General features: G+C 67.0%; 1 protein-coding gene across 3 annotated transcripts; it reads right to left on the bottom strand.

Annotated features, from left to right (window-relative positions):
• Nucleotides 1-1086: 1086 nt before the first annotated feature.
• TRIM3 (tripartite motif containing 3) lies at nucleotides 1087-18586 on the bottom strand. 3 transcript variants are annotated; one of them, XM_074167571.1, is made up of 11 exons: nucleotides 18456-18586; nucleotides 13813-14050; nucleotides 13434-13585; nucleotides 12557-12737; nucleotides 9587-10310; nucleotides 5856-5959; nucleotides 5600-5767; nucleotides 5328-5499; nucleotides 3856-3935; nucleotides 3459-3599; nucleotides 1087-1239 (listed from the first exon to the last, which is right to left on the bottom strand). In XM_074167571.1, the coding sequence occupies exons 1-11, from the start codon at nucleotides 18584-18586 to the stop codon at nucleotides 1087-1089; spliced, it is 2244 nt and encodes a 747-aa protein (XP_074023672.1). The 3 variants fall into 3 exon arrangements, with proteins under 3 accessions (XP_074023672.1, XP_074023674.1, XP_074023675.1); XM_074167573.1 differs by having other exon boundaries at nucleotides 3856-3926; nucleotides 5331-5499; XM_074167574.1 differs by having other exon boundaries at nucleotides 3856-3926; nucleotides 5331-5499; nucleotides 13434-13605; nucleotides 13752-14050; nucleotides 18456-18556.
• Between the last annotated feature and the right edge of the window lie 301 nt (nucleotides 18587-18887).

Genomic DNA, 18887 nt, shown 5'->3' with positions numbered 1-18887 from the left:
CTGGGGGTCCCAGTATGGTCGGGGGGGGGGGGTCCCAGCACAGACTGGGGGTCCCAGTATGGTTGGGGGGGGGGGGGGTCCTGCAGCCCCACGGGGTCCCCAGCAGCCCCCAGCCTGGCTCAGCCCCCACCTTCCCCAGTGCCCCCCCCCCAGCCCCCCACTGCCCCCGGGACCCCCAGGGAAGGGGGTGCCATGGCTGCAATGTGGGGCAGTTGTGGGGCTGTGCGGCAGGGTCTCCCCCCGCCGTGGGGCAGGATCTCCCCCTGCTGTGGGGCAGGATCTCCCCCCGCCGTGGGGCTGGCAGTGCTGGGGGGGGCAGGTACTTCCAGAATACTTTTATTTTGTACATACAGTTTGTCAGCGAGCGGCCCCCGCCCCACACAGCCCCCCCGCCGTGGGGCAGACAGGCACCCGTGGCCGCCCCACGGCCGGGGCTCCAGCAGGGCCAGTGTGGGGCAGCCCCCGTGGGGCGCGGGGGCTCCGGGACTGGCCGCCCCACGGCTGCCCCCCCCCAAACCCGAGCCCTGCATGGGGCCGGCGGCTCCCCCTGCCCCACACGCCCCCATCGCCCCCACGCGACCCCTGGCCCCGCCGTGGGGCAGAAGAGGGGTCCCCAGCCCCCCGGCCAGACCCGTCCTCGCCCCCGCTCTGGGTCCGGCCCCCCCCGGATAAAGTGCACGTGAAGCCGGGGCGGCGCTTGGGGGGCGGCCGTGTCCGGGGGGCAGCGGTGTCCGTGGGGTGGCACTTGGGGGGCGGCCGTGTCCACGGGGCAGCCATGTCCATGGGGCGGCTGTGGGGCGGCCGTGTCCATGGGGCGGTCGTGGGGCGGCCATGTCCATGGGGCAGCTGTGTCCGTGGGGCAGCCGTATCCATGGGGCGGCCATGGGGTGGCTGTGTCTGTGGGGTGGCCGTGTCTGTGGGGCGGCCATGGGGCGGCTGTGTCTGTGGGGCGGCCGTGTCCATGGGGCAGCCGTGGGGCGGCCGTGTCCGTGGGGCGGCGGTATCCGTGGGGCAGCCGTGTCCACGGGGCAGCCGTGGGGCGGCGGTGTCCGTGGGGCGCCCCATGGGGGGCCCGCGAGCCGGCGGCTACTGCAGGTAGCGATAGGCCTTGAAGCAGTGGTTGCCCGAGTCGGCCACCACCACGTGCCCGTCGGAGGTGAGCGCCAGCCCCTGGGGCCCGTAGAGCGGCTCCGCCGCCGTGTTGATGTAGGAGAGGAAGGAGCCCGCGCTGTCGAACACCTGCCGGCACCGGGGGGTGAGTGACCCCCGCCCCGCCGACCCCCCCGCTGACCCCGCCGACCCCACTGACCCCACTGACCCCCCCACTGACCCCGCCGACCCCACCGACCCCCCCACCGACCCCGCCGACCCCGCCGACCCCCCCACTGACCCCCCCGACCCTACTGACCCCACCAACACCACTGACCCCCCCTCTGACTCCACTGACCCCACCGACCCCACCGACCCCCCCACTGACCCCACCAGCCCCACCACCGGCCACCGGCTCGGCACTGGGGCCACAGGCCCCATGGCCAAAGCTCCCTGCCCACACTGGGGGGGACGGAACGGGACGGGACGGGATGGGATGGGGATGAAGACAGGGATGGGATGGGATGGGGATGGGATGGGAATGAAGACAGGGATGGGATGGGATGGGAGGGGATGGGATGGGAATGAAGACAGGGATGGGATGGGATGAGATGGGATGGGATGGGATGGGATGGAATAGGATGGGATGGGATGGGATGGGATGGGAATGAAGACAGGGATGGGATGGGATGGGATGGGATGGGATGGGATGGGATGGGAATGAAGACAGGGATGGGATGGGATGGGATGGGAATGAAGACAGGGATGGGATGGGATGGGATGGGATGGGATGGGATGGGATGGGATAGGATGGGATGGGATGGGAATGAAGACAGGGATGGGATGGGATGGGATGGGATGGGATGGGATGGGATGGGAATGAAGACAGGGATGGGAGGGGATGGGATGGGGATGGGATGGGATGGGATAGGATGGGATGGGATGGGAATGAAGACAGGGATGGGATGGGATGGAATGGGATGGGATGGGATGGGAATGAAGACAGGGATGGGATGGGATGGGATGGGTATGGGATGGGATGGGAATGAAGACAGGGATGGGATGGGATGAGATGGGATGGGATGGGATGGGATGGGATGGAATAGGATGGGATGGGATGGGATGGGATGGGAATGAAGACAGGGATGGGATGGGATGGGATGGGATGGGATGGGATGGGATGGGAATGAAGACAGGGATGGGATGGGATGGGATGGGAATGAAGACAGGGATGGGATGGGATGGGATGGGATGGGATGGGATGGGATGGGATGGGATGGGATAGGATGGGATGGGATGGGAATGAAGACAGGGATGGGATGGGATGGGATGGGATGGGATGGGATGGGAATGAAGACAGGGATGGGAGGGGATGGGATGGGGATGGGATGGGATGGGATAGGATGGGATGGGATGGGAATGAAGACAGGGATGGGATGGGATGGATGGGGATGGGATGGGATGGGAATGAAGACAGGGATGGGATGGGATGGAATGGGATGGGATGGGATGGGAATGAAGACAGGGATGGGATGGGATGGAATGGGTATGGGATGGGATGGGAATGAAGACAGGGATGGGATGGGATGAGATGGGATGGGATGGGATGGGATGGAATAGGATGGGATGGGATGGGATGGGATGGGAATGAAGACAGGGATGGGATGGGATGGGATGGGATGGGATGGGATGGGATGGGAATGAAGACAGGGATGGGATGGGATGGGGATGGGATGGGATGGAATGGGATGGAATGGGATCGGAATGAAGACAGGGATGGGATGGGATGGGATGGGGATGGGAATGAAGACAGGGATGGGATGGGATGGGATGGGATGGGATGGGAATGAAGACAGGGATGGGATGGGATGGGATGGGATGGGATGGGATGGGATGGGATGGAATGGGATGGGATGGGAATGAAGACAGGGATGGGATGGGATGGGATGGGATGGGATGGGATGGGATGGGATGGGAATGAAGACAGGGATGGGATGGGGATGGGATGGGATGGGATGGAATGGGATGGGATGGGATGGGAATGAAGACAGGGATGGGATGGGATGGGATGGGATGGGAGGGGATGGGATGGGATGGGATGGGATGGGATGGGAGGGGATGGGATGGGATGGGATGGGAATGAAGACAGGGATGGGATGGGATGGGATGGGATGGGATGGGATGGGAATGAAGACAGGGATGGGATGGGGATGGGATGGGGATGGGAGGGACAGGACAGGGATGGGGTCGGTGCTGTCCCATGGCTCCCGGGGCCCCCATGTCGGGGGGGGAGGGGGATCAGAGGGCCCGCGGTGTGTCCCCCCCGTGGCCGCGGGGGGGTCGGTGTGTCCCCCCCCGGTGGCCGGTACCTGGATGCGGCTGTTGCCCCAATCGGCCACGATGATGTTTCCGTTGGCGTCGACGGCCACCCCCGTGGGGGCGTTGAACTGCCCGTTCCCCTCCCCGTGGGACCCGAACTTGAACAGGAACTCCCCGTCCGCGCTGTACACCTGGGGGGGACACCGTCAGGCACCCCCCGGGGACGGCACGGGGACACCGTGTCCCCCCCCATCACTGCCACCGGGACGGGGACGCTGCATCACCCCCCCAGCACCACCGCGAGGAGCGGGGACACCATGTCACCCCCCGTCACCGGGGACCCCTTGTCCCCCCCATCCCAGGGGACCCCGTGTCCCCCCCCATCCCCAGGGGTTCCATGTCCCCCCCCCGGACAGCCCCCCCGTCCCCCCGTCCCCGGGGACCCACCTTGACGGAGTGGTTGTGGAAGTCGGTGACCACGATCTCGTTCTTGTTGTTGACGGCCACGAAGTGGGGCCCTGGGGAGGGGAGGGGGCTCAGCCCCACACGGGGACGGGGGGAGGGGAGGGGGCTCAGCCCCACACGGGGACGGGGGGAGGGGAGGGGGCTCAGCCCCACACGGGGACGGGGGGAGGGGAGGGGGCTCAGCCCCACACGGGGATGGGGGGGGAGGAGACACAGGGACGCCCCTCGGCCCCCCCGCGGGGAGGGGGGTCCCCGGTGAGTGGGGGGTCAGCGCAGGAAGGGACTGGCCCCACGGCACCACCAGGACCCCAGACCCACAGGGCCAGAGCCAGAACCGGAGCTAGAACCCGAGCCCAGAACCACAGCCCAGGGCCTGAATCTAGAACCCAGAGCCAGAGCCCAGAACCCAGAACCCCCACCCAGAGCCCAGAGCCAGAGCCCAGAACCCAGAACCCCCACCCAGAGCCCAGAGCCAGAGCCCAGAACCCAGGCTCACAGCTCAGGACATGAATCCAGAACCCAGAGCCCCAGCCTAGAACCCAGAACCCCCACCCAGGACCAGAGCCCAGAACCCAGAGCCAGAGCCTAGAACCAGAGCCAGCCTAGAACCCAGGGCTAGAACTCAAGCCCAGAACTCAAACCCAGAACCAGAGCCCAGAAGCAAAGCGCAAGCCCAGAACCAGAACCAAAGCCTGAACCCAGAACCAGAGCCCAGAACCCCAACCCAGAACTAGAACCAGAGCCCAAGCCCAGACCCTAGAACCCAATCCAGAGCCCAGCACCCAGAACTAGAACCAAAGCCCAAACTCAGAACCTGAACCCAGAGCCCAGAACAGGAACCAGAGCCCAGAACCAGAGCCCAGAGCCCAGAACCAGAGCCCAGAACCAGAGCCCAGAGCCCAGAACAGGAACCAGAGCCCAGAACCCAGAACCCAGAGCCCAGAACCAGAGCCCAGAACAGGAACCAGAGCCCAGAACCCAGAGCCCAGAACAGGAACCAGAGCCCAGAACCCAGAGCCCAGAACCAGAGCCCAGAACCAGAGCCCAGAACAGGAACCAGAGCCCAGAACCCAGAGCCCAGAACAGGAACCAGAGCCCAGAACCAGAGCCCAGAGCCCAGAACCAGAGCCCAGAACCAGAGCCCAGAACAGGAACCAGAGCCCAGAACCCAGAGCCCAGAACAGGAACCAGAGCCCAGAACCCAGAGCCCAGAACCCGAGCCCAGAACCCGAGCCCGAGCCCAGAGCCCAGAACCAGAACCAGAACCCAGAACCCGAGCCCAGAACCCGAGCTCAGAACAGGAGCCCGAGCCCAGTCCCAGCCCCAGCGGTCCCGGCGCCGGCCACCCCCATCCCCGTGGGCACAGCGTGGGGGTACCCCACGGAGCCGCCCCGTCCCGGTGCGGGGGTAGCCCATGGCACGCGGCGGGGGGGGCTCAGTGGCCGCGGGGGGGTTACCTGCGAACTGGCGCTCGGCCGTGCCGCGGCTGCCGAACTTGGTGACGAGTTTGCCGTTGGACTGGAAGATGAAGACGCAGCAGGCCTTGTTGTCCACCACGATGATGTGCCCGTTGCGGTCCACGGCCACCCCCTTGGGGCCCATCAGCCGCCCGGCCCCGATCTTGGTCTGCGGCCACGGAGCGGGGGGGGTCAGCGCTGGGAGTTGGGGGCCACGGACGCCCACACACAGCCCCCCCCCCCCCCCAGCCCGGGCAACCCCCCCTCACCTTGAACTTGCCCTCGGGGGAGAAGATGCTGACCCAGCGGTTGTCGTAGTCGGCGATGATGATGTCCCCGTTCATGTCCACGGTGACTCCCGTGGGGCGCTGGAGCTGCCCCGGGGAGCGGCCCCGCACCCCGAAACGCAGCCGGAACTGCCCCTCGTTGGAGAACACCTGGGGGTGGGGGAGGGATCCGGGGGGGGGGGGGGTCAGCCGGCTGGGGGGGGGCTGGCGGGGAGGGGGCGTGGGGAGGGGGTCCTACCTGCACGCACTGGTTATTGCTGTCGGCCACCACGATGCGCCCAGAGCTGGAGGTGGAGATGCCCTGGAGGTTGGTGAACTCCCCCTTCTCCCGGCCACGGCTCCCTGGGGGGCACGGGGGGGTGGGATAGAGCATGGGATGGGGTGGTTTGGGTTGGAAGGGACCCTAAAGCCCCCCCAAGTCCCATCCAGGGACACCTCCCACCAGACCAGGTTGCTCCAAGCCCCCTCCAACCTGGCCTTGAACCCCTCCAGGGATGGGGCAGCCACAGCTTCTCGGGGCAACCTGGGCCAGGCTCTCAATCCATCCATCCATCCATCCATCCATCCATCCATCCATCCATCCATCCCCCCACCCATCCATCCGTGTCTCCATCCACCCATCAACCCATCCATCCATCCATCGATCCATCCATCCATCCATCCACTCATCCATCCATCCATCCATCCATCCATAGAATCATAGAACGGTTAGAGTTGGAAGGGACCTTAAAGATCATCCAGTTCCAACCCCCCTGCCATGGGCAGGGACACCTCCACTAGAGCAGGTTGCTCAAAGCCCCATCCAGCCTGGCCTTAAACACTTCCAGGGATGGGGCATCCACAGCTTCCCTGGGCAACCTGTTCCAGTGCCTCACCACCCTCACAGGAAAGAATTTCCTCCTAACATCTAGTCTGAATCTCCCCTCTTCCAATTTAAAACCATTCCCCCTTGTCCTGTCACTACACTCCCCGACAAAGAGTCCCTCTCCGGCTCTCCTGTAGGCTCCCTTCAGATATTGGAAGGCTGCTGTGAGGTCTCCCCGGAGCCTTCTCTTCTCCAGGCTGAACAACCCCAGCTCTCTCAGCCTGTCTTCACAGGGGAGGTGCTCCAGCCCTCTGATCATCTTCGTGGCCCTCCGCTGGACCCGTTCCAACAGGTCCATGTCCTTCCTGTGTTGAGGACTCCAGAGCTGGACACAGTATTCCAGGTGGGGTCTCACGAGCGCAGAGTAGAGGGTTAGAATCGCCTCCCATGACCTGCTGGCCACACTTCTCTTGATGCAGCCCAGGATTTGGTTGGCTTTCTGAGCTGCCAGTGCACGTTGCCGGCTCATGTTGAGCCTCTCATCCACCAACACCCCCAAGTCCTTCTCCTCAGGGCTGCTCTCCAGCCATTCTCCGCCCAACCTGTATTTGTGCCTGGGATTGCCACATCCCAGGTGCAGGACCCTGCACTTGGCCTGGTTGAACTTCACGCAATTTGCACGAGCCCATCTCTCCAGTCTCTGGGTCCAGGTCCCTCTGGATGGCATCCCTTCCCTCCAGCGTGTCGACCGCGCCACCGAGCTTGGTGTCATCGGCAAACTTGCTGAGGGTGCACTCTCTCCCACTGTCCGTGTCTCCGACAAAGATGTTGAACAGCACTGGTCCCAGTACTGACCCCTGAGGAACACCACTCGTCACTGGCCGCCAATTGGACATTGAACCATTGACCACAACCCTTTGAGTGCGGCCATTCGGCCAGTTCCTTATCTGCCGAGTGGTCCATCCATCGAACCCATGGCTTTCCAATTTTGAGACCAGGATGTCGTGCGGGACAGTGTCAAACGCTTTGCATAAGCCCAGGTAGATGACGTCTCTTGCTCTGCCCTTGTCCCCCAAGCCTGGGGCAGTATCGTAAAAGGCCACCAGATTTGTCAGGCAGGATTTGCCCTTGGTGAAGCCATGCTGGCTGTCTCCAATCACCTCCTTATTTCCCATGTGCCGTAGCAGAGATTCTGGGAGGATCTGCTCCATGACCTTGCCAGGCACAGAGGTGGGACTGACCGGCCTAGACTTCCCTGGGTCTTCCCTTTTTCCTTTTTTGAGTATCGGGGTTATGTTCCCCTTTTTCCAGTCAGCGGGAACTTCGCCAGATTGCCCCGATTCCTCAAATATGATGGAAAGCGGCTCAGCAACTTCATCCGCCAGCTCCCTCAGGACCCGTGGGTGGATTTCATCAGGTCCCATGGACTTATGCACCTTCAGGTTCCTTAAGAGGTCTCGAACCTGATCTTCTCCTACTGTGGGCAGTTCCTCATTCGCAGAGCCCCTGGTTTTGCCTTCCGTGACTTGGGCAGTGTGCTTGGAGCCCTTGCCGGTGAAGACTGAGGCAAAGCAGTCGTTCAGTAGCTCAGCCTTATCCATATCCTGGGAGGCCAGGTCTACCATTTCCTTCCGGAGAGGGCCCACAACTTCCCTAGTCTTGCCATCTCCCCATCCATCCATCCATCCATCCATCCCTCCATCCATCCATCCATCCATCCATCTCCCCATCTATCCATCCATCCATCCATCCCTCCATCCATCTCCCCATCCATCCCTCCATCCATCCATCCATCCATCCATCCATCCCTCCATCCATCCATCCATCCATCTCCCCATCTATCCATCCATCCATCCATCCCTCCATCCATCTCCCCATCCATCCCTCCATCCATCCATCCATCCATCCATCCATCCATCCCTCCATCCATCCATCCATCCCTCCATCCATCCATCCATCCATCCATCCATCCCTCCATCCATCCATCCATCCATCTCCCCATCCATCCCTCCATCCATCCATCCATCCCTCCATCTCCCCATCTATCCATCCATCCATCCATCCCTCCATCCATCTCCCCATCCATCCCTCCATCCATCCATCCATCCATCCATCCATCCATCCCTCCATCCCTCCATCCATCTCCCCATTCATCCCTCCATCCATCCATCCATCCCTCCCTCCATCCATCCATCCATCCATCCATCCCTCCATCCATCCATCCATCCATCTCCCCATTCATCCCTCCATCCATCCATCCATCCATCCATCCCTCCATCCATCCATCCATCCATCCATCTCCCCATTCATCCCTCCATCCATCCATCCATCCCTCCCTCCATCCATCTCCCCATCCATCTCCCCATCCATCTCCCCATCCATCTCCCCATCCATCCATCCCTCCATCCATCACTCCATCCATCCATTTCCCCATTCATCCATCCATCCATCCATCCATCCCTCCATCCATCTCCCCATCCCTCCATCCATCCCTCCATCCATCCATCCCTCCCTCCATCCATCTCCCCATCCATCCATCCCTCCATCCCCCCATCCATCCCTCCATCCATCTCCCCATCCCTCCATCCATCCATCCATCCATCCATCCATCCCTCCCTCCCTCCATCCATCTCCCCATCCATCCATCCCTCCATCCCCCCATCCATCCCTCCATCCATCACTCCATCCATCTATCCCTCCATCCATCCATTTCCCCATTCATCCATCCATCCATCCATCCATCCATCCATCCATCATCATCCATCCATCTCCCCATCCATCCACTCATCCATCCATCCATCCATCCATCCATCCATCCATCCATCCACCCATCCATCCATCCGTCTGTCTTCTCATCCATCTCTTCCCCACATCTCATCTCCATCTCCCCTCTTTCAGTGTCAAACCCTTCCCCCTCCTCCTATGGCTCCCCTCCCTCATCCAGAGTCCCTCCCCAGCTTTCCTGGAGCCCCCCCCTTTAGGGACTGGAAGGGGCTCCAAGGTCTCCCCGGAGCCTTCTCTTCTCCAGGCTGAACCCCCCAACTCTCTCAGCCTGTCCTCCCAGCAGAGGGGCTCCAGCCCTCCCAGCATCTCCATCAGGTCCCCCTGAGGTTGGGGACCCCAGAACCGGACCCGCCGCCCCGGGGACCCCCCCGGCCGCTCACCCACGCGGAAGATGAGCTCGTCCTCAATGGGGTTCTCCTTCTTCTTGCCGCTGCTGTACATGCTGGAGGGGCGCCGGACGGCCTTCTGCCGGATGTGGCCGCTGCTGGGGGACTTGACGCGGCGCTTGACGTCGTCGGGCGAGGGGGGCACGTCGCAGGCCTTGACGGCGCGGACGCGGAAGGGGCTGCCGCGGATGGGCTGCCCGTAGAGCAGGATGGAGAGGAGGAAGTCGCCCTCGGCCCGGGGGGTGTAGAGCAGCTCGTAGGTGCCGTTCTTGTTGTCCGTCACCTCGGCCTCGGCGGCGCCGCCGTCGGGCGCCGTCACCTGGAAGCGCAGGCTGGCGCTGCCGCTGCGCACCAGCTCCCCGTCCTTGTCCTTGGTGGTGACGCTGAGGGAGGAGGGCTGCCCCACCACCGCCTGCCGCAGCCCCTCGCCCGTGGCCACCGTCTTGTGGGCCGTGGCGCTGGTGGTGACCAGCACGCCCAGGTTGAGGATGGAGCGGCGCACCCCCTCCGTCTCCACCAGGTAGTCCAGCTGGGCGTTCTCCTGGGGGTGCTCGGGGAAGTCGCGGCTGGCCAGCTCGCTCAGCCGCTCGCTCATCTGCTTCTTCACCAGCAGCACCTCGCTGGCCGTGCCGTGGTCCAGCGCCTGCTCCGTGAAGGCGCAGCTGCTGAGGATGCTCTCCTGGCCCTGCCGCAGCGACTCCAGCTGCGCCTGCAGCACCTGGGGGGGACGGGGGGGTCACCCGCGGCGCTGGGCGGGAACCCCGGCACCGGGACGGGACCCCGACGCTGCGATGGGAACCCCGACACCGGGACGGGACCCCGACGCTGCGATGGGAACCCCAACACTGGGATGGGACCCCGACGCTGCGATGGGAACCCCGACACCAGGACGGGACCCCGACGCTGCGATGGGAACCCCGGCACTGTGATGGGAACCCCGGCACTGCAACAGGAACCCCGGCACCGGGACGGGACCCCAACACTGTGATGGGAACCCCAGCACCAGGATGGGACCCCGACACTGTGATGGGAACCCTGGCACCGGGACGGGACCCCGATGCTGCGATGGGAACCCTGGCACTGCAACAGGAACCCCGACACCGCCACAGGAACCCCAACACCACGATGGGACCCCAACACTGTGATGGGAACCCCGACACTGGGACGGGACCCCGACGCTGTGATGGGAACCCCGGCACCGTGACGGGACCCCAATGCTGTGATGGGAACCCTGGCACTGGGACGGGACCCCAACGCCACGACAGGACCCCCGACACTGGGACGGGAACCCCAGTACTGCGACGGGAACCCTAACGGGAACCCCAACACTGAGACAGAACCCCTAGCACCAGGACGGGACCCCTGACACCACAATGGGACCCCCGACACTGCAACAGGAACCCCAACACCGCAACGGGACCCCCGGCACTGCGACGGGACCCCCAACACCAGGACGGGACCCCCGACACCGGGACGGGACCCTCAGTGCTGTGCAGGACCCTCAGCACCTCAGCGGGACCCCCAACCCTGCACCAGGACCCTCAGCACCGCGACGGGACTCTTGGTGCCACACGGGACCCCCGACACCGTGATGGGACCCCTGACACCTTGCAGGACCCTCAGCACCACGACAGGACCCCCAGCACCGCAGCAGAACCCCCAACACCCTGCAGGACCCCCCAACGCCACGACGGGACCCTCAGCGCCACAACAGCACCCCCGACACCACAACGGAACCCCCAACACTGCGCTGGGACCCTCGGCACCCCGCGGGACCCCCGACACCACAACGGAACCCCCAACACTGCGCTGGGACCCTCGGCACCCCGCGGGACCCCCGACACCACAACGGAACCCCCAACACTGCGCTGGGACCCTCGGCACCCCGCGTGACCCCCGACATCACACCTGGACCCCCAACACCACACGGGACCCTCAAGGCTGCACTGGGACCCTCGGCACCGCCCGCCCCCAGCCCCAGCCGGACCCCGCGCTGTCACTCCCGGTGCGGGGGTCCCGGAGCCCCCTGCCCACGGCCCAGGGGCACACGGAGCCATCGGCACGGCCACCTCCGCTGGGACAGCCGGGCGGGGGGGCACAGGGGAGCGATGGCGGCTTGGGGACACGGGGACAGGCACGGCAGCGTGGGGACATGGTGGCACGTGGTCATGGTGGCCTGGGACCACGCTGGCAGCATGGGGACATGGGGCCGTGGTGGCCTGGGGCCGTGGTGGCATGTGGACACGGTACCCCATGCCCATGGCGTCCCGTGGCCACGATGACATGTGGCGATGGTGCCCCGTGGCCATGGTGTCCTGTGGCCATGGTGGCAGCATGGGGCCATGGTGTCCCGTGGCCACGATGACATGTGGACGTGGTGCCTCATGGCCACGATGACATGTGGTGATGGTGCCCCATGCCCATGGTGTCCCGTGCCCATGGCACCCCGTGCCCGTGGTGTGCCGTGGCCACGATGACATGTGGACATGGTGCCCCATAGCGTCCCGTGCCCATGGCGTCCTGTGCCTGTGGTGTCCCATGGCCATGATGACATGTGGCGATGGTGCCCCGTGGCCATAGTGTCCCATGCCCGTGGCGTCCCGTGGCCACGATGACACGTGGACATGGTTTCCCATAGCCATAGTATCCCGTGCCCATGGTGTCCCGTGGCCACGATGACATGTGGTGATGGTGCCCCGTGCCCATGGTTTCCCATAGCCATAGTGTCCCGTGCCCGTGGCATCCCATGGCCACAATGACATGTGGCCATGGTGCCCCGTGGCCATAGTGTCCCGTGCCCATGGTGTTCTGTGCCCGTGGTGTCCCGTGGCCGCGATGACATGTGGCGATGGTGCCCCGTGGTGATGGTGCCCCATGGCCATAGTGTCCCATGCCCGTGGCGTCCCGTGGCCACGATGACACGTGGACACGGCGCCCCGTGGCCGCGGTGGCCGGCGCCGTTACCTTCTGCTTGGCGCCGCAGGTGGCCTCCAGGTCGCGGACGAGGACCCCCCGGCGCTGGCGCAGGGCGGCCTCCAGCTCCTCGAAGGTGCTGCCGATCTCGGCCTCCGCCTCCCGCCGGCGCTGCCCCAGCTGCTGGCTGATCTCCGACACCAGCCCCACCGCCGCCGCCAGCTGCGGCAGCCTGGGACGGGGGGCACGGGGGGGCTGGGGGGGGGCACGGGACCCACGCACCCCCACAGAGCCCCCCGGACCCCCCCAGACCCTGAGAGACCCACACACACCCCCACAGACCCCCCCCTGGACCCCCACAGACCCCACAGAGACCCCCCCCCAGACACCAAGAGACACCACAGACCCCCCCTGGAACCCCCCCAGAGCCCCAGAGACCCCCCAGATGCCAAGAGACCCCCCCAGACCCCCCCTGGAACCCCCCCAGAGCCCCAGAGACCCCCCAGATGCCAAGAGACCCCCCAGACCCCCCCAGACCCCCCAGACCACACTGACCCCCCCAGATCCCGAGAGACCCCCCCAAACACCACAGACCCCCCCAGAGCCCTCCGGACTCCCCGGACCCTAAGGGACCCCCCCCCCATCCTGTACCAGCGTCAAGCGGCCGCTGCAGGGCCCCCCCCGTGCTGCCCCACCACAGGGGTGGCGGTGGGTGGGCGACACCAGGGGACCCCCAGAGACACCCCCCCCCCCCCAGCCCCCAAGAGACCCCCCCCCAATCCCATACCGGCTGCAGTCGGCATCGAGCCGGGCTGCCTCGCGCTGCTGCAGCACGGGGGGGGGGGGTGTGGACGGTACCGGGGGACCCCCACAGCCCCTCCCAGGCCCCACACAGCCCCCCCCGGCCCCCCCCCCCCCCGGCGCGTACCGGCTGCGGACGGCGTCGAGCTGCTGCTGCAGGGCGGCCCGGTGCTGCCCCACCACGTCCCGCAGCGGCACCGTGAGGTGCTCCCGGTGCTCCCCCTCCGTGCAGTCCCGGCACATGGCCGTCTCGCAGGGCTCGCAGTAGAACTCCATCACCTGCCCCACAGCGACCCACGCTCTGACCCACAGCGACCCACACACCCCCCTACACCCACCCACAGCGTGCCCCACACGGCCGTCTCGCAGGGCTCGCAGTAGAACTCCATCACCTGCCCCACAGCAACCCACGCTCTGACCCACAGCGACCCACACCAACCCACACCGACCCACACTGTGCCCCACACCACAATGCACACCACAGCCCCCCCCAGCCCCAGCCCCACCTTTCCCTCGTGGTTGGGGCAGCAGAGGGGCTGCCCGGTGACGGCGCTGAGGGGGTCGCTGGGGGGGCCGTGGGGGGGGCCGGGGGTGTCGGGGTCGCGCTGCAGCACCTCCATGAGGTTGGTGATGAAGAAGTTGTTCTGGAGGGCGCAGACCCCCCGCTCGGGCAGGATGGAGGTCTGGCGGCAGACGGGGCAGGAGAGGGTCAGGCTCTGGGGCGGGATATAGTTCTGGAGACACCTGGGGGGGGAACGGGGACAACCAGAGGGTCAGCGCCCGCGGGGGGGCCGGGGGGGGGCAGAGGGATGGGGCTGGAGGGACAGAGAGGGGGTCAGTGCACAGGAGAGGGGGGGGACAGGGAGAGATGGGGACGGGGGGGATGAGGGGGGACAGGGGGCTCAGGGGAGATGGGTGGGGGGACAGGGGGGGCGGGGGGGGCAGAGGGATGGGGCTGGAGGGACAGAGAGGGGGTCAGCGGGTGGTGAGGGGGGGACAGGGGGTACAGGGGGGGACAGGGGGCGGGGGGGGGACAAGGGGGTCAGGAGCAGCAGAGGGAGGGGGCTGGAGGGACAGAGAGAGGGTCAGTGCACAGGAGGGGGCAGGGGGGACGGGGGGAGCAGAGGGAGGGGGCTGGAGGGGCAGAGCGATGGACAGACGGACAGACAGGAGGGATGCGGCGTGTGGGGCAGAGCAGAGGGAGGGGGCCGGAAGGACAGACAGAGGGATGGACAGACGGATGGACGGGGGGGGGGGATCGGGGTGTGCGGGGCAGGAGCGAGGAATGGGGCTGGAGGGACAGACGGACAGACAGGAGGGATCGGGGTGTGTGGGGCAGGAGCAGAGGGAGGGGGCCGGAGGGGCAGATGGACAACGGGACAGACGGACGGACGGACGGGGGGGCTGCACTGGGGCACAGTGGGGTGCAGGAGCGAGGGACGGGGCTGGCAGGACGGACAGACCGTGGGACAGACGGACAGAGGGGATCGGGGTGTGTGGGGCCGGAGCAGAGGGACGGGGCTGGAGGGACAGACGGACAATGGGATGGACAGACAGACAGGAGGGGTTGGAGTGTGTGGGGCAGGAGCTGAGCAATGGGGCTGGAGGGGCAGGCAGACCGTGGGTCGGACAGACGGACGGACAGGGGGGGCTGCACTGGGGCACAGTGGGGCGTGTGGGGCAGGAGCAGAGGGAGGGGGCTGGCAGGACGGACGGACGGACGGACAGACAGGGGGGCAGCACATCAGGGCGTGTGGGGCAGGAGCGGAGGGAGGGGGCTGGAGGGACAGACAGACCATGGGACGGACAGACGGACGGGGGGTATCGGGGTTTTTGGGGCAGGAGTGGAGGGAGGGGGCTGGCAGGACGGACGGACGGCAGGACGGACGGACAGACGGACGGACAGAGGGAGGGAGGGGAGGGCTACGCCGGGGCGCAGTGGGGTGCGGGCGGGGGCCGGGGGGGCGGCAGACGGCAGGACAGATGGACACGGGGGCTGCGCCGCGGGGCAGAGGAGCCACCAGCGCCCGGGGGGGCGGACGGACAGACGGACGGGAGCGGGGGGGGGGGGGGGTCGGGAGGGGGCCGGGGGGTCTCTGGGGGGCACAGAGAGAGCAGACGTCAGTACAGAGCCCCCCGCTGCGGCCGCAGCCCCACAACCCCCCCGCCCCCCCCCCCCCACCGCCCCAGGCCCCCCCAACACCCCCCATGCACCCCCATGCTCCCCCTGGCCCCCCAACACCCCCCCTTACCCCCCATCAGTGGGCACCAGCGCCAGACCCCGCGCCGTGGGGCAGGATCAGGCCCACTGCCACAGCCCCCGGGGGGTGAGTGGGGCTCAGGGACAGTGAGGGGGCAGTGGGGGGGCAGTGGGGGCTCAGGGACAGTGGGGGGGCAGTGGGGGGCTCAGGGGGGTTGGGGGGCGCAGGGACAGCCCTCGGGGAGCACTGGGGGGTCCCGGCCACCCCGTAGGTGGGTGTGGGGGAAGGCAGCCGTGGGGCACGGGGGGGGGCTCGGCCCCATCTCTCACTGGGGGGCACAGGGGGCACAGGAGGCCCTGGCTCACCCTGGCTGGGGGGGGCTGGGGGGCCAGGGGGGCTCTGGCTGCCCCACGGCGGGTGTCGGGGAACGCGTGGGGAGGGGGGGCTGAGGGGGGCTCCGCTCTCGCTGCGGGTTTGGGGGCTGCAGTGGGGCGCAGTGGGGTGCAGGGGGAGATGCAGAGGGGGCGCAGTGGGGGTGGCAGCGCAATGCAGCGGGGGAAGCCGGGGGGCCCGGGGATGCAGTGGGGACACAGGGGGCCCAGTGGGGGTGCAGTGGGGCCAGGGATGCAGTGGGGACACAGCAAGGCCCGGGGGCCCAGTGGGGGATGCAGTGGGGGGGGGGATGCAGTGGGTGTGGTGCAGTGAGGGATGCAGTGGGGATACAGGGGGGTGCAGTGGGGATATGGGGGGGGATGCAGGGGGATGCACTGGATCACAGTGGGGGATGCAGTGGGATGCAAGAGGGATGCAGTGGGGGGATACAGGGGGGTGCAGTGAGGATACGGGTGGGGGATGCAGGGGGATGCAGTGGGGGGATGCAGGGGGGGGACGCGAGGGGGACACAGTGGGGCTGGGGATGCAGGGGGGGATGCAGGGGGGGGATGCAGTGGGGCTGGGGATGCAGGGAGGGATGCAGTGGGGGGATGCAGTGGGGCCCAGGGGCCCAGCAGGGATGCAGGGGGGCACACAGTGCAGTGCCGGGGGGGCGCAGTGAGGGTGCAGTGCGATGCAGCGGTGGCCAGGGACACAGTGGGGCAGAGAGACACACGGGGGACACAGCGGGGATGCAGCAGGACGCAGTGGGGCTGCAGTGGGTGTGCGGGGGGGGGGGTGCAGTGAGGATGCAGTGGGGCACAGTCAGGATGCAGTGGGGCTGCAGTGGGTGTACGGGGGGGGTGTGTGCAGTGGGGCTGCAGTGGGTGTGCAGGGGGGGTGCAGTGGGGCTGCAGTGGGTGTTGTGATGGGGGTGCAGTGAGGCTGCAGTGGGGCTGCAGTGGGGCACAGTCAGGATGCAGTGGGGCTGCAGTGGGAGTGCAGTGGGGGGGTGCAGGGGGAGGGGGATGGGGGGGGATGCAGTGGGGCTGCAGTGGGGGGAGGTGGGGGGAATGCAGCGGTGCCCAGGGACACAGCAGGGACACAGCAGCACGGCCTGGGGATGCCGTGGGGCACAGAGGGGATACTGTGGGGGGCGATGGGGCACAGAGGGGCACAGAGGCAATGCCATGGGGCGCAGAGGGCACACTGTGGGGCGCAGAGGGAATGCCATGGGGTGCAGAGGGGGTGCCATGGGGCACAGAGGGCACACTGTGGGGCGCAGAGGGGATGCCATGGGGCGCAGAGAGGGTGCCATGGGGCGCAGAAGACACACTGTGGGGTGCAGAGGGGATGCCATGGGGCGCAGAGGGGATGCCATGGGGCACAGAGGGGGTGCCATGGGGCGCAGAGGACACACTGTGGGGCGCAGAGGGGATGCCATGGGGCACAGAGGGCACACTGTGGGGTGCAGAGGCAATGCCATGGGGCGCAGAGGACACGCTGTGGGGTGCAGAGGACACGCTGTGGGGTGCAGAGGCAATGCCATGGGGTGCAGAGGACACGCTGTGGGGCGCAGAGGTGATGCCATGGGGCACAGAGGACACGCTGTGGGGCGCAGAGAGGATGCCATGGGGCGCAGAGGACACGCTGTGGGGTGCAGAGGCAATGCCATGGGACGCAGAGGACACGCTGTGGGGCGCAGAGAGGATGCCATGGGGTGCAGAGGACACACTGTGGGGCGCAGAGGCAATGCCGTGGGGTGCAGAGAGCATGCCATGGGGCGCAGAGGACACGCTGTGGGGTGCAGAGGGGATGCCATGGGGCGCAGAGAGGATGCCATGGGGCGCAGAGGACACACTGTGGGGCGCAGAGGCGATGCCATGGGGCGCAGAGAGGATGCCATGGGGCGCAGAGGACACGCTGTGGGGCGCAGAGGCAATGCCGTGGGGCGCAGAGGGGATGCCATGGGGCGCAGAGGACACGCTGTGGGGCGCAGAGGCAATGCCATGGGGCGCAGAGGACACGCTGTGGGGTGCAGAGGACACGCTGTGGGGTGCAGAGGCAATGCCATGGGGTGCAGAGGACACGCTGTGGGGCGCAGAGGTGATGCCATGGGGCACAGAGGACACGCTGTGGGGCGCAGAGAGGATGCCATGGGGCGCAGAGGACACGCTGTGGGGTGCAGAGGCAATGCCATGGGACGCAGAGGACACGCTGTGGGGCGCAGAGAGGATGCCATGGGGTGCAGAGGACACACTGTGGGGCGCAGAGGCAATGCCGTGGGGTGCAGAGAGCATGCCATGGGGCGCAGAGGACACGCTGTGGGGTGCAGAGGGGATGCCATGGGGCGCAGAGAGGATGCCATGGGGCGCAGAGGACACACTGTGGGGCGCAGAGGCGATGCCATGGGGCGCAGAGAGGATGCCATGGGGCGCAGAGGACACGCTGTGGGGCGCAGAGGCAATGCCGTGGGGCGCAGAGGGGATGCCATGGGGCGCAGAGGACACGCTGTGGGGTGCAGAGGCGATGCCATGGGGCGCAGAGGACACGCTGTGGGGCGGCGCGGGGCTCACCTCTCGCAGAAGGTGTGCAGGCAGGGCAGCACCTTGGGGCTGCGGTACCGCTCCAGGCAGATGCTGCAGACCAGGAACTGCTTGTCGATCTGCCGCACCACGGGGCTGGCGCTGCCCTCCCGCTGCGCCATGGCGCCTCCTCACCCTGCCGGGACCCACACGCCGTGGGGCAGGGCCGACCCGCGGCACCCCGCCGCCCCGCGCCCCGCGCCCGCCCCGCACGCCGGACACCGCTCGCCCCACGGGCTCTGGGGGGCACGGGGAGTACCCCCCCATCCCCGCCACCCCCACGGTCCCCGAGCGCCCGGAGCCAGCCCCACACCTGCCCCGCACGAGCTCGCTCGCCCCACAGAGACACCCACCGCCCTCGGCCCCACAGGCTCTGGGGGGCACAGGGGGATCCCCCGCTCCCCACCATCCCTGGGCACCCCA

The sequence above is a fragment of the Numenius arquata genome, unplaced genomic scaffold (assembly GCF_964106895.1).
Source record: "Numenius arquata unplaced genomic scaffold, bNumArq3.hap1.1 HAP1_SCAFFOLD_1315, whole genome shotgun sequence".
Lineage (NCBI taxonomy): Eukaryota > Metazoa > Chordata > Aves > Charadriiformes > Scolopacidae > Numenius > Numenius arquata.
The sequence above is the reverse complement of the archived record's forward strand: the minus strand, read 5'-3'. Positions and strand labels throughout refer to the sequence as shown.